At 41.7% G+C, this 16,106-nt stretch overlaps 1 protein-coding gene across 1 annotated transcript in view; it reads right to left on the bottom strand.

Moving 5' to 3' along the window:
- Nucleotides 1-16,106, bottom strand: part of LOC129835970 (cadherin-23-like) — a 717,892-nt gene that overhangs the window by 652,061 nt on the left and 49,725 nt on the right. Inside the window, exon 2 of the mRNA XM_055901677.1 lies at nt 10,486-10,589. Coding sequence (XP_055757652.1) covers nt 10,486-10,570 — 85 coding nt within the window. The 5' untranslated portion in view covers nt 10,571-10,589. The remainder of the gene's footprint in view (nt 1-10,485; nt 10,590-16,106) is intronic.

Here is a 16,106-nt window from a genome sequence, read left to right as displayed (position 1 = left end):
TGGTGGGCAAAACAGAGGAGCCGCTTCGGGAAAGTCGTATTCCTGGTCGTAATGTTGGTGAGTTGACGTTGCTCTTATATCCAATAGTTCCTCCCGACTGTATGTAATAACCTGGAACCTACCAGGTACAACCCTAAATCCGTAAAACACAGCACCCTCATAGATATCATCTTGACCAACCTGCCCTCTAAAAAAACCTTTGCTGTCTTCAACCAGGATCTCAGCGATCACTGCCTCATTGCCTGCGTCCGTAGTGGGTCCGCGGTCAAACGACCACCCCTCATCACTGTCAAACGCTCCTTAAAACACTAAAGCGAGCAGGCCTTTCTATTCAACCTGGCCCGGGTATCCTGGAAGGATATTGACCTCATTATGTCAGTAGAGGATGCCTGGTTATTCTTTAAAAGTGCTTTCCTCACCATCTTAAATAAGCATGCCACATTAAAAAATGTAGAACTAAGAACAGATACAGCCCTTGGTTCACTCCAGACTTGACTACCCTTGACCAGCACAAAAACATCCTGTGGCATACTGCATTAGCATCGAATAGCCCCGCAATATGTATACTTTTCAGGAATGTTAGGCACCAAAATACACAGACAGTTAGGAAAGCGAAGGCTAGCTTTTTCAAACAGAAATTTGCATCTTGTAGCACAAACTCAAAAAAGTTCTGGGACACTGTAAAGCACCTCCTCCCAGCTGCCCACTGCACTGAGGCTAGGAAACACTGTTACCACCGATAAATCTACAATAATCGAGAATTTCAATAAGCATTTTTCTAGGGCTGGCCATGCTTTCCACCTGGCTACCCCTATCCCGGTCAACAGCTCTGCACCTCCCGCAGCAACTTGCCCAAGCCTCCCCCAGTTCTCCTTCATCCAAATCCAGATAGCTGATGTTCTGAATGATCTGCAAAATCTGGACCGCTACAAATCAGCTGGGCTAGACAATCTGGACCCTCTTTCTAAAATTATCTGTTTGTTGCAACCCCTATTACTAGCCTGTTCAACCTTTCTTTGGTATCGTCTGAGATCCCTAAAGATTGGAAAGCTGCCGCGGTCATCCCCCTCTTCAAAGATGGAGACACTCTAGACCCAAACTGTTACAGACCTATATCTATCCTACCCTGCCTTTCGAAAGCCAATTAACAAACAGATCACCGACCATTTCGAATCCCACCGAACCTTCTCCACTCTGCAATCTGGTTTCCGAGCTGGTCATGGGTGCACCTCAGCCACACTCAAGGTCCTAAACAATATCGTAACTGCCATCGATAAAAGACAATACTGTGCAGCCATCTTCATCGACCTGGCCAAGGCTTTGAACTCTGTCAATCACCACATTCTTATCGGCAGACTCAACAGCCTTGGTTTCTCAAATGCCTGCCTCACCTGGTTCACCAACTACTTCTCAGACAGAGTTCAGTGTGTCAAATCGGAGGGCCTGTTGTCCGGGCCTCTGGCAGTCTCTATGGGGGTGCCACAGGGTTCAATTCTCAGGCCGACTATTTTCTCTGTATACATCAATGATGTCGCTCTTGCTGCTGGTGATTCTCTGATCCACCTCTACGCAGACGACACCATTCTGTATACTTCTGGCCCTTCTTTGGACACTGTGTTAATTAACAAACCTCCAAATGAGCTTCAATGCCATACAATGCTCCTTCCGTGACCTCCAACTGCTCTTAAATGCAAGTAAAACATGCTCTTCAACCAATTGCTGCCCGCACCCGCCCGCCCGCCTATCATCACTGCTCTGGACAGTTCTGAATTAGAATATGTGGACAACTGCAAATACCTAGGTGTCTGGTTAGATTGTAAACTCTCCTTCCAGAATCACATTAAGCATCTCCAATCCAAAATTAAATCTAGAATCGGCTTCCTATTTTGCAACAAAGCGTCCTTTACTCATGCTGCCAAACATGCCCTCGTAAAACTAACTATACTACCGATCCTTGACTTCGACGATGTCATTTACAAAATAGCCTCCAACACTCTACTCAGCAAATAGATGTAGTCTATCACAGTGCCATCCATTTTGTCACAAAAGCCCCATATACTACCCACCACCACCAACTGTATGCTCTCGTTGGCTGGCCTTTGCTTCATATTCGTCACCAAAACCACTGGATCCAGGTCATCTATAAGTCTTTGCTAGGTAAAGCCCCGCCTTATCTCAGCTCACTGGTCACCATAGATGCACCCACCCGTAGCATGCACTCCAGCAGGTATATTTCACTGGTCTTACCAGAAGTCGTCTCCTGATCCTCCTTCCAGGTCTCGCTGCCAATGACTGGAATGAATTGCAGAAATCACTGAAGCTGGAGTCTTTTATCTCCCTCACTAACTTTAAGCATCAGCTGTCAGAGTAGCTTACCGATCATTGCACCTGTACACAGCCCATCTGCAAATAGCCAACCCAACAACCTCATCCCCATATTATTATTGTTTTGCTCCTTTGGACCCCAGTATCTCTACTTGCACATTCATCTTCTGCACACATTGACTGTACGTTTTTGTAAACGAGAACTTGTTCTCAACTGGCCTACCTGGTTAAATAAAGGTGAAAAAAAATCACACACAATTGATTAATGGACTGTTGACTGCATATACAGTACTTTTCTCTTGCTTTGTTTGCTCTTTTCCATATTATGTCTGTCTACCCAGGAAAGGGCTAAAATATCCCATATTAATATATGTTGCCTTTAGAAATAAGGTTAATGAAATCAATAACTTGCTAACATCAGATAACATTCATATATTAGCCATTTCTGAGAATCACTTAATTATTTTGATGATACATCATTAGCAATACAAGTATATAACATCTATAGAAGAGACAGAAAAGCTTATGGGGAGGTGTTGCTGTAAATATTCAAAGCCATATCCCTGTAATGCTTATAGAAGATCTTATGCCAAGTGTTATTGAAGTGTTGTGGTTGCAGGTTCACTTGGCCCATCTAGAGCCTTGTCTTTTGGGGTGTTGCAATAGGCCACCAAGTGCTAACAGTCAGTATCTAAATAATATGTGTGAAATCCTTGATAGTGTATGTGATGTAAACCGAGAGGTCTACTTTCTCAGGGACCTGAATATTGACTGGTTTTCATCAAGCTGTCCGCTAAAGAGGAAGCTTCTCACTGTATGCAGTGCCATAATCTGGGTTAGGTTATTAATAAATCTACCAGGGTGTTTACAAACACTACAGGAACAAGATCATCCACATGTATCGATCACATTTTTACTAATACTGTAGAACCTTATTCTAAAGCTGTATCCATACCCACTGGATGCAAAATGTGTATGTAAAATGTATGTACAGTTGAAGTTGGAAGTTTACATACACTTTAGCCATATACATTTAATCTGAGTTCATCATTTCACAATTTCTGACATTTAATCCTAGTAAAATTCCCTATTTTAGGTCAGTTAGGATCACAACTTTATTTTAAGAATGTGAAATGTCAGAATAATAGGAGAGAGTGATTTATTTCAGATTTGATTTATTTCATCACATTCCCAGTGGGTCAAAAGTTTACATACACTCAATTAGTATTTGGTAGCATTGCCGTTAAATTGTTTAACTTGGGTCAAACGTTTCGGGTAGCCTTTCACAAGCTTCCCACAATAAGTTGGGTGAATTTTGGCCCATTCCTCCAGACAGAGATGGTGTAACTGAGTCATTATTGTAGAACTCCTTGCTCGCACACGCTTTTTTAGTTCTGCCCACACATTTTCTATAGGATTGAGGTCAGGGCTTTGTGATGGCCACTCCAATACCTTGACTTTGTTGTCCTTAAGCCATTTTGCCACAACTTTGGAAGTATTCTTGGAGTCATTGTACATTCGGAAGACCCATTTGCGACCAAGCTTTAACTTCCTGACTGATGTCTTGTGGATATATTGAAGCAACATCTCATGATTTTCCTACCTCATGAAGCCATCTATTTTGTGAAGTGCAAGCCTACCCCTTTTCCCTCCAAGCATAACGATGGTTATTATGGCCAAACAGTTCTATTTTTGTTTCATCAGACCAGAGAACATTTCTCCAAAAAGTAAAACCTTTGTCCCCATGTGCAGTTGCAAACCGTGGTCTGTCTTTATGGCGGTTTTGGAGCAGTGGCTTCTTCCTTGCTGAGCGGCCTTTAAGGTTATGTTGATATAGGACTCGTTTTACTGTGGATATAGATACTTTTTTTATTTAATACATTTTAGTATAAGGCTGTCACGTAACAAAATGTAGAAAAAGTCAAGGGGTCTGAATACTTTCCGAAGGCACTGTATATGTTTTGACCATGACAGTTTACAATCTAAGGTAATGCCAAGTAATTTTGTCTCAATCATGCGTATCATGCATGGCAAACTATTTTAGTTCATACTTTTTTAATAAATGTGATTAGCTATGATCATAATCCTTTTTGGTACACATGTATGTTTTAGATTACTTTATAAGAAAATGTGTATAGGTGTTAGCACGAGTACTTTCCATTTGCCCAGCAGACTCTATTGTTCAGTCCACGTGAACCTGGTGCTGTAGTTAAAAGTCTAAAGCAGTTTGACTCAGCTTTATTTTCTTATTCATCTAAGAGGTTAAAGCTAAGAGCTATATTAATGTTTCTATGAAAGGTACTCATGGTATATATATATATATTGTGTGATCCTGTTTGTTTAGGTTTTTTTGACTGTAATAAGAACATACCACATTTAAGTACCTTAAAGTGTTTATTGATATGCACAGTCACTCACAGTATTTGTGAATTGGGTTGTGTTTTTCTGTGGATTCATGTTTATTGTATTTATATTGAACTTTGCACATTGATATGTGAGCTACCATCAGATTAAAATAGAGTTGGGTGCAGCCTAGTAAACTATAGGCCGGATATATGGCCAATATCTAAGTATATTGTACTGTTGTTGTATTGAATTCATATTGAGCTCATTGTACAAATTTCAAATATTAATATTTACTCAAGGTGATTCTTTTTTTTGTAAGAATTTGAATTTACCAAACACAAGCCGGTATTCTTTTCCTAAATGATTCAGTTGTGTGGTTTTCATTTCTCCCTACTGCTCCAGTAGCGAACCTAACTGGTCCAATAGAGTTTAAGCTTAAACATACAGTAGCCAATAGTGTTAAGCAGTTGTTAGACACACCTGTTTACATAATGTCCCACAGATGACAGTGCATGTCAGAGCAAAAACCAAGCCATGTGTCAAATCAAATCAACGTTTATTTGTCACGTGCGCCGAAACAACAGGTATAGATAGACCTTACAGTGAAATGCTTACTGATCAACAGGGTAATTCTTAAGTAAAAACTAGGTATTAGGTGAACAATAGATAAAGAAATAAAAACAACAGTTAAAAGACAGTGAGAATAACAGTAGCGAGGCTATATACAGGCATCGGTTAGTCGGACTAATTGAGGCAGTATGTACATGTAGGTATAGTTACATTGACTATGCATATGTGGTAAACAGAGAGTAGAAGCAGCATAAAAGAGGGGTTGGCGGTTGGGTGGTGGCGGGACACAATGCAGATAGTACGGGTAGCCTATGTAACGATGGCTACCCTTACTATCTGCATTGTGTCTCGCCACCCCCAAACCGTCAACCCCTCTTTTACGCTGCTGCTACTCTCTGTTTATCACATATGCATAGTCAATGTAACTATATCTACAGGTACATACTGTTGCAACCTACCCTCACCACCTGGGGGCAGCCCGTCAGGAAGTCCAGGAACCAGTTGCAAAGGGAGGTGTTTAGTCCCAGGATCCTTAGCTTAGTGATGAGGTTTGAGGGCACTATGGTGTTGAACGCTGAGCTGTAGTCAATGAATAGCATTCAAACGTAGGTGTTCCTTTTGTCCAGGTGGGAAAGGGAAGTGTGGAGTGCAATAGAGATTGTATCATCTGTGGATCTGTTTGGGCGGTATGCAAATTGGAGTGGGTCTAGGGTTTCTGGGATAATGGTGTTAATGTGAGCCATTACCAGCCTTTCAAAGCACTTCATGGCTATGGACGTGAGTGCTACGTGTCTCAGGTCATTTAGGCAGGTTTGTGTTCTTGGGCACAGGGACTATGGTGGTCTGCTTGAAACATGTTGGTATTACAGACTCAATCAGGGACATGTTGAAAATGTCAGTGAAGACACCTGCCAGTTGGTCAGCACATGCTCGGAGTACACGTCCTGGTAATCCATCTGGCCCCGCGGCCTTATGAATGTTGACCTGTTTAAAGGTCTTACTCATGTCGGCTATGGAGAGTGTGATCACACAGTTGTCTGGAACAGCTCATGCTCTCATGCATGCCTCAGTGTTGCTTGCCTCGAAGCGAGCATAGAAGTGATTTAGCTCGCCTGGTAGGCTTGTGTCACTGGGCAGCTCTCGGCTGTGATTCCCTTTGTAGTCTGCAAAAGTTTGTAGGCCCTGCCACATAAGACTAGTATCGGAGCCGGTGTAGTACGATTCAATCTTAGTCCTGTATTTGCACTTTGCCTGTTTGATGGTTCGTCGCAGGGCATAGCAGGATTTCTTATAAGCTTCTGGGTTAGAGTCCCACACCTTGAAAGTATGGGCTCTACCCTTTAGCTCAGTGCGAATGTTGCCTGTAATCCATGGCTTCTGGTTGGGGTATGTACGTACAGTCACTGTGGGGATGACGTCCTTGATGCACTTATTGATAAAGCCAGTAAATGATGTGGTGTACTCCTCAATGACATCGGAAGAATTCCGGAAAGTTTGTGCTAGCAAAACAGTCCTTTGGTTTAGCATCTGCTTCATTTGACCACTTTTTTATAGACCGAGTCACTGGTGCTTCCTGCTTTAATTTTTGCTTGTAAGCAGGAATTAGGAGGACAGAATTGTGGTCAGATTTGCCAAATGGAGGACGAGGGAGAGCTTTGTATGCGTCTCTGTGTGCGGAGTACAGGGAGAATTGTCCTCCCTCTGGTTGCGCATTTAATATGCTGATAGAAATTAGGTAAAACTGATTTAAGTTTCCCTGCATTAAAGTCCCCGGCCACTAGGAGTGCCGCCTCTGGGTGAGCGGTGTCCTGTTTGCTAATTTCCTTATACAGTTGACTGAGTGCGGTCTTAGTGCGAGCATCTGTCTGTGGTGATAAATATACAGCCACGAAAAATATGGACAAAAACTCTTGGCAAATAGTGTGGTCTACAGCTTATCATGAGATACTCTACTTCAGGCGAACAAAATCTAGAGACTTCCTTAGATTTTGTGCACCAGATGTTGTTTACAAATATGCACAGACCCCCCCCCCCCCCCCCCCGTCTTACCTGAGTGTGCTGTTCTATCTAGCCAGTGCAGCGTATATCCCACAAGCTGAATATCCATGTCGTCATTTAGCCACGATACGGTGAAACATAAGAGGTTAAAGTTTTGATGTCCCGTTGGTAGGATATTCGTGATCTAATAAATTGTCCAATGATTGTAAGTTGGCAAGTAATACTGACGGTAAAGGCAGATTGCCCACTTGCCGTCGGCAGGTCCTTAAGAGGCACCCCGCTCTGTGTCCTCTGTACCTGCCTCTCTTTCTCTTGCCAATGACAGGGATTTTGGCCTTGTCGGGTTTCTGAAGTACATCCTGCTTCTTGAAGAAAAAATCTTTGTCTAATCCAAGGTTGATGATCATTGTCCTGATATCACACCCTGATCTGTTTCACCTGTCTTGGTGCTATCTTTCTGATTGTCTCCACCCCACTCCAGGTGTCGCACATCTTTACCATTATCCCCAGTGTATTTATACCTGTGCATTCTGTGGTCTGTTGCCAGTTCGTTTTGATTGTCAAGCCTACCAGTGTTTCTACCCTTGTTCATGTCTGTTTCTAGTTCCTGGTTTTGACCATTCTGCTTGCCATTCTGTACCTAGTCACATCCCACTGGGTTATTGATCTCTGCCTTCCCTGACCCTGAGACTGCCTGCTGTTCTGTTTTTGTACTCTGAACTGGAGTTGACTTGTCGTTTTGCCTTCCCAACGTTCTAGTAATAAACTTTGTTATTTTGACACTGTCTGCATCTGGGTCTTCCCTAAAACGTGATACCATGAGGTCGAAGGAATTGTCTGTAGAGCTCCGAGACAGGCTTGTGTCGAAAAGGAAGGGTACCAAAACATTTCTGCCTTATTGAAGGTCCCCAAGAACACAGTGGCCTCCATCATTGTTAAATGGAAGCAGTTTGGAACCACCAAGACCCTTCCTAGTTCCTCTTTGGAGATGGGAGAACCTTCCAGAAGGATAACCATCTCTGCAGCACTCCACCTATCAGGCCTTTACGGTAGAGAGGCCAGACGGAAGCCACTCCTCAGTAAAAGGCACATGACCGCCCACTTGGAGTTTGCCTGAAGGCATCTAAAGACTCTCATGAGAAACAAGATTCTCTGGTCTGATGAAACCAAGATTGAATACTTTGGCCTGAATGCCAAGTGACTAGTCAGGATCGAGGAAAAGATGAATGGAGAAAAGTACAGAGATCCTTGATCAAAACCTGCTCCAGAGAGCTCAGGACCTCTGAATGTCCTTGGGTGGCCCAGCTAGAGCCTGGACTTGAACCCGATCGAACAGTCTCTGGAGAGACCTGGAAATAGCTGTGCAGCGATGGTCCCCATCGAACCTGACAGAGCTTGAGAGGATCTGCAGAGAAGAATTGGAGAATGTCCCCAAAAACAGGTGTGCCAAGCTTGTAGCGTCATACCCAAGAAGACTCAAGGCTGTAATCTCTGCCAAAGGTGCTTCAACAAACTACTGAGTAAATGGTCTGAATACTTATGTAAATGTGATATTTCCGGGGTTTTTTGTGTTTTTTTGCAAACAATTCTTTAAACCTGTTTTTGTTTTGTCATTAAGGGGTGTTGTTTGTAGATTGATGATTGAAAGAAAAAAAACTATTGAATACATTTTAGAATAAGGCTGTAACGTAAAAAAATGTGGAAAAAGTCAAGGGGTCTGAATATTTTCCGAATGCACTGTAGAATCACTGGTTGTAAAGATGGGGAGAGGTGTGTCCGAAATAAAGATACGCTCTGCTTTTTTGAGACCGCACTCCAAAAAGCAAGTTCTGCAGGCTCTAGTTTTATCTTATCTTGATTATTGTCCAGTCATGTGGTTGAGTTTTGCAAGGAAAGACCTACTGTAGTTAAGCTGCAGCTGGTCCAGAACAGAGTGGCACGTCTTGCTCTTCATTGTAATCAGAGGGCTGATATCAATTCTATGAATGCCAGTCTCTCTTGGCTAAGAGCTGAGGAGAGACTGGCTGCATTACTTCTTATTTTTCATAAGAAACATTAATGTGCTGAAAATCCCAAATTGTTTGCATAGTCAATTTACAGACAGCTCTGACACACACACTTACCCCACCAGACATGCCACCAGGGGTCTTTTCACAGTCCCCAAATCCAGAACAAATTCAAGAAAGTGTACAGTATTCTATAGAGACATTATTGCATGAAACTCCGTTCCATCTCATATTGCTCAAATAAACAGCAAACCTGCTTTCAAAAAACATAGAAAGCAAAACCTCACGGCACAACACCTCTCCCCTATTTGACCTAGATAGTTTGTGTGTATGTATTGATATGTAGGCTACGTGTGCCTTTAAAAATGTATGTCATTCTGTCCTTGAGCAGTTCTTGTCTATTAATGTTCTGTATTATGTCATGTTTCATGTTTTGTGTGGACCCCAGGAAGAGTAGCTGCTGCTTTTGCAACAGCTATTGGGGATCCTAACTAAATACCTAAATACCAAATACCCCCTGTATATACCCTCGCTATTGTTATTTTATTGTGTTACTTTTCTTTTTTTAAACTTTCGTAAATTTAGTAAATATTTTCTGAACTTATTTTTCTTAAAACGACATTGTTGGTTAAGGGCTTGTAAGTAAGCATTTCACCGTACCTGTTGTATTCGGCCCAAATGACAAATAAAATGTGATTTGAATCCAGAGAGTGTAGGCCCTTTATAAACTCATTGGGGTTGATCTAAAGAGGTTGTGACATTCACATAATAACGTTCCCCTGCAGCATCAGCAGTGGGTGTGATTGGACGTGTCTCCTGCCTGTCACAGCATTGCTGTCACAACCAGTTTACACTGCATCGTAATTCACAACACACTCAAACACACACACAAACACAAACATACATGCATGCACACACAAACACACACACACACACACACACACACACACACACACACACACACACACACACACACGATCGATCATCAGGTGTAGATGAAGAAAGCTTGACTAGAGAGACAAGAAGTGATAAGGGGGAGAATAGTAGAAATGTAAAACAAAGAAAACATTTACACAAAGGGTCAAAAATAGGGGTTCAGAGAAAAGAGCGCAAGAATAAAAGAAGGGTAGAGGAGAGGGAGGGGAAAAGAGAGAATAAGGAGCGGAGTGTGATGGACGGAAGGAGATGAGAGAGTGAGCGAGCGGGGGGATAACATGGAAAGTAAGTAGCGGGGACTCACCTTCGCAGAACGTGTGGAGGACGAAGAAGAATAGGAGGACCTTGGCCACAGTCATCCTGCCACCGAAACCCACACTCCACAACATCGCCAGCTCCTGCTCCGCACTGCAACATACACACATATAGGAAATACTCAGCATGTCTTTGTGTGTGTGTGTTTTTAAAGACAATGTCAGCCTCAGAGAGAAAACAAAGTAAGGTTTTACGAGAAGGAGCAAGTGTTAAGAACACTTAGAAGCAGGGCAGTTTTTCAAAACATTTAAAGGGACATTTCACACTGGGGGAAATCAGGGCTTGTTTTCATCATGTCTGAATCGTTCCTAGGACAGTGAGATGTGGCAGGTCAGGAAGGCAGGCCAGGGCTTCGCTCGCTGAATGATACACGCTGTGACGACTTCCAGTCTATTGTTGGGGTGGGGGGAATCTATGTTACACTGATTGCATTATATGTTTTTGTGGCTGTAGATATGGTTGTCCTTGTTCGATAGAGCCATTTGAAGTCTTTCAGCAATATTCTCGGCTAAATATACAAGCAGAAACATTTCTTCCAGTCTCTGAAAGACTACAACTTGGGCTGGGCGGTACTTCATGCTATGGCCCCCGTCCCTCCACCAAGGCGGGCTTTTTTTGAAAAGGAAGCGGACACTAACAACAATCCTTTGGGGAAAACTGGCCAGATGCAATGGCTTCAAGTGATTCCTCTCATGAACACGAATTCGACAATGGAACATCTATAACTGCAATATAGCGAAGAGGATTTTGAAACGAAAGCGTTTAGCTAACTTTAGAAGCTCAGCCACAGCCAATGTCAGAACCAAGAGGTCACATGACAAATACGGTGCCTAGCTAAGTAAGTTATTTATTCTGCAAGGCACCTAGCTAACTTTAGTTCCTCTACTGAAACCCATAGTGTGTATTTCTGGCTAACATACTACTTGTTAGTGTAAAGCAGTGCGTAACTGGCTGCATGGAAGTCAGGCGCAGGAGAGCAGAAATGGGTAGCAAACGGAGCCCTTTATTGAGGTGAACAAAACACGGTACTAAGAAAACTAAACCCACACGGGTTACAATAACCTGGTGCAAACCAGCCTGGAGTACACATACATTTACATATAACAATTCCACACACAGACATGGGGGGAACCAGAGGGTTATATGCAAGATGATTAATGAGGGAATGCAAACCAGGTGTGCGGGAAAAAAAGACAAAACAAATGGAAAATGAAAGGTGGATCGGCGATGGCTAGAAGACCGGTGACGTCGACCGCCGAACGCCGCCCGAACAAGGAGAGGGACCGACCTCGGCGGAAGTAGTGCCAGTTAGAGTGAGGGGAAATCAGATTTTTTTCTGTTTGCTAATTTACCTAACTAGGTAGCTAGTTAAACAACTACCAGTAGCCATATCTATGACTAAAACTATAAGAGATCTTTAGTATCTCGATTGTAAAACCTCTTCTCTTTTTAGTCGTAAATATGGCTAGCTGCTAAACAGCAAGCTACAATGTTACAACCAGCCACCTAAAGCTAGGTTTATCAGCAAACGTTAGCACATGACTGGAGTTGGCTAGCTAGTTAGCCTGGCGCGTGCTAACTTGTAATGTGCCATGCCTTATATTTGTAACATTTGAGCAAAGGTGCAATGCCGGCAACTGTAAATAATTTTACTAGCTAGCTATGTAACATAATTGACGACGGTTGACATTGGTTGTGATTATGAATGTGGATGCATTTCAATCTCACAAAATTATAGGCATAACGCAAGATAGGATTCCAAATAGATGTAAATAACAATTATTGCATATCCAGAAAGCTAGCTAGGCAAGTTTACTAGCAAACAGTAATGAGGAACAATCATAAAACAATTTACTTTGTAAATCTCTAAAACTGAAGCTGGTATTACTATAAACATATTTGCGTAAGCATGCCTTTTAGACATGGCTGTAATTAGATACTGCCGTGTGGTGCCTGGGTTTATTCCTGGAGTGGATTCTAGATTAAAGAAACGTAATTATTTTGCCTGCGTGTGTCATGGTATCCCGTGAACTGTATCCCTCTGCTGTAATTCAAGCAGATGACTCATGAGGAGCTGAATGGCACTCCTTCCACAGCTTTACAAGTATCACCTGAACATACTGTATGTTTCTTGAGAATTGCAATTTCATTATGACCACCTCTCCCATCATCTGCTGATCACCAGTTCTCTTAGCTACAGATTTTTACACCAGATAATGTGATTTAACCAAAGAGTTTGGAATCCATTACTGGAAGTTACAGGATAGGTACTGTTTGGTGTAGCACAGAGATTTTTTGCGATGTCGTCTTCGACCTTGATTCGGGGAAACATGAGTCTTATAACATATCTGTGTCCAGTTGCAGGGAGTCAGATTGAATTTAGAAAATGCTCCATTATTCAAATAAATATTTTTTTCTCCATAAAGTCATCCAACAATATGTGCATCACCATTGTGTCTATTTCAAGTATTCTCACTCATTGACCGAGACAGGTAAGCATTAAATAGTGTACAAATAAACAAACATTATTTGGATATAATAACATTATTTTGATATCTGAATGTTGAGCATCTGTTTGATGCAACAGAGCCCTGTACAGCTTATATAAAAATATTTGGTGAATCCATTAGGGCAGATAAATTTCAAAGATGAATATGAATATTTTGTATCAATTTATTTTATGTTGGTTCTACATCAGGGCTCTCCAACCCTGTTCCTGGAGATCTACCGTTCTGTAGGTTTTCACTCCAACCCTAATCTAGCGCAGCTGATTCTTATAATTAGCTGGTTGATAAACTGAACCAGGTTAGTTACAGCTGGGGTTGGAGCGAAAACCTACAGGAGGGTAGCTCTCCAGGAACAGGGTTGGAGACCTCAGGTCTACACGGTCTTATGCTGAGCCACACTGGCTGTGTTGACACAGGCAGACCAATTTATATTTTTTCCACTAATTGGTCTTAATCACATCAGATTTTTCAGAACTAAACACAGCCATAGTTCTTTATCTGGCTTCGGTACACTAGCAATGGTGTTTGGCATGGTGGGCTGGGGAAGCTGAGACTCTTGTGCTTATGGCGATTGGCGTGATGACAAACAGTGAAAAACATATCTTGCCTAAAGAAGTTCTGAGATCATTGTGTGTTGGTCGTTCGAAGTAAACAATGCTGCCTTTGTTCAAGTTTGTGGGCACGCCCTCTCTACCTAGGGGGAAGTATGAGCATTCGCTTTGAATGCTGGACTTTGTGGTTCACTATGAGCAGACTAAAACACAGGGAGTCAAAACTTCTCGATACTACCGGCGAAATGAACATGTGCTAGTTCTACTTTGCGGTTTGGATAATTGTGATGTTTACGAATAAAATGTAATGTTGTTAATAGTAGTGACTATATCCCGTGGCAAAGCCAGGGTGAAATTCCCCTTTAATCCAGATGGTCATGTGTAATCTCAATCCTTTTCCCCCCATAAAATGTTGCCCCCCCCCCTCAGTTTTAGAAAGACACAGAAGGACATTGGGTGAATCTCAATTAGATTTCCTCGATTCCTCACATCCTCTCCTCCGTCCTCTTGTCGCCTCCTTCTGACAAAGGTCAAGAGTAGACGAAACATGGAAAGAAATATGCTTGTATGGAAATTACATTAACAGAGATGGAATCCCAAAATACATGTGTAAAGTGGTAGAAATAAAATGTAGCTGGTTGTGCCATACATTTTATAGATAAAATGATTAAGTAGCGTATCTTTTTTAAATGTGTGCATGCTTTTCTCCGCACTCAAGGACAGGCGCAAACTCCTATGTTCACCTTATAACAAATTGACTCTCTCCTACAAATTGACCACTTCTATTTTTCCGGGTCACAGAGAGGAAGGCAGAGAAGAGAGAGGAGAGGAGAGGAGAGGACGGACTTGTGTCCAATTGAGAAAAGGCAAATATTTCTGCCAAATGTCATGGGATCATATAACAATCTTTGCTGAAGCATATGATGTGATATGTTAGAGATTTGCTTCCATTCTGTCTTAAATCTATATCCAAAAATGAGGAGGTACCACATCCGAAAGGGGGAGTAGAATTTGCACACAAACATTTGCTAAACTCATGAGGTATTTCCATTCAATGTTTTTCTTTGCTGTTTAGTCCTTGGGAGCTCCTCGCCTGTCTGTGTCGAAGTTCGGTACTTGTCAGAGTTCTGTGCAGGCACGGACACATTGCCTTCTTTTTCTGTGAAGGTTTATGGCAGACTAGAATTTAAAAGGTGTACTGAACCCCACCTACAGTGAGAGGTGTGTGGGGGGGGAAATAACATCACACAAAATACAAAAAAAATAGACAAATCAAAACCCCTCTCCTTCAGTCACAGTCCAATCAAAATCAACTCCCTACAGAGATTCAGGGGGCTGTGAGAGCGATACAGTAATCGACAGGATTCCTTGCAAGACCTCTGCTGTGAAATCACGGTCCCAAAAAGCATTAGGCAAACTCACAATGATGCTAATTTTCTCCGATTTCTTTCTCCATTTGTACTGTGCAGTTTATGACCATTGCAAAAATGTATACAAAGTCCACCTTTTTCACATGCAATATGTCAGGATCACTCGGTTGGCGAGAAACATTCACTGGTGACTACTAACGGAGAGTGTGGTTAGTTCAGCCAAAGGGGTAAGTTGAGCAACCTATGTTTCTAGGAAACCACACACAAAATTTATAATTTGACCAAATATTTAGGAAGAGGTCATCATTTTTCTGAGAAGGAAGAAACCACATGAAAAAAAGTGGTAAGCAAGTAAGGTAAAAAGAAAAATAACATTTTAACTATGTCAAATTAATTTATTGTTTTAGGGGTTTCATGATGCTTGTACAGTGCCTTGCAAAAGTATTCACCCCCTTGGCATTTTTCCTATTTTGTTGCAATACAACCTGTAATTTAAATGGATTTTTATTTGGATTTCATGTAATGGACATACACAAAATAGTCCAAATTGGTGAAGTGTAATGAAAAAAATAACAAAACAACTGAAAATTGGGGCGTGCATATGTATTCAACCCCTTTGCTATGAAGCCCCTAAAAAAGTTCTGGTGCAACCAATTACCTTCAGAAGTCACATAAATAGTTAGATTGCACACAGGTGGACTTTATTTAAGTGTCACATGATCTCAGTATATATACACCAGTTCTGAAAGGCCCCAGAGTCTGCAACACCACTAAGCAAAGGGCACCACCAAGCAAGTGGCACCATGAAGACCAAGGAGCTCTCCCATGGGATAAGCTGAGCCAATGGTTGAGCCAATGGCAAGTTTAGCTAATTGTAAGTGTTTTCTTCCCAGGCGTAATGCAAAGCATTATTGCTGAGATATGAGGTAACAACAATGTTAAAGTGCAGTGTTTGTTAGTTGGTAAGCCAGTGTTAAAATATGCTTAAAATTATTAAAAGACAAAAAGTGATAAAATGAATTGTGTTTAAAAAATAAAGATATACATGGTTTTATAATGGTAGTGGTTACATTTCATTCAGTACAGAAATGTGTAGGCGGCTTAACTTACCCTGTCCTGCAGCTCAAGTTACCACATATATATATATATATATATATATATATATATATATATATATATATA

This window comes from Salvelinus fontinalis, chromosome 37, assembly GCF_029448725.1.
Source record: "Salvelinus fontinalis isolate EN_2023a chromosome 37, ASM2944872v1, whole genome shotgun sequence".
NCBI lineage: Eukaryota > Metazoa > Chordata > Actinopteri > Salmoniformes > Salmonidae > Salvelinus > Salvelinus fontinalis.
This window is presented reverse-complemented; position numbering and strand designations above follow the sequence as displayed.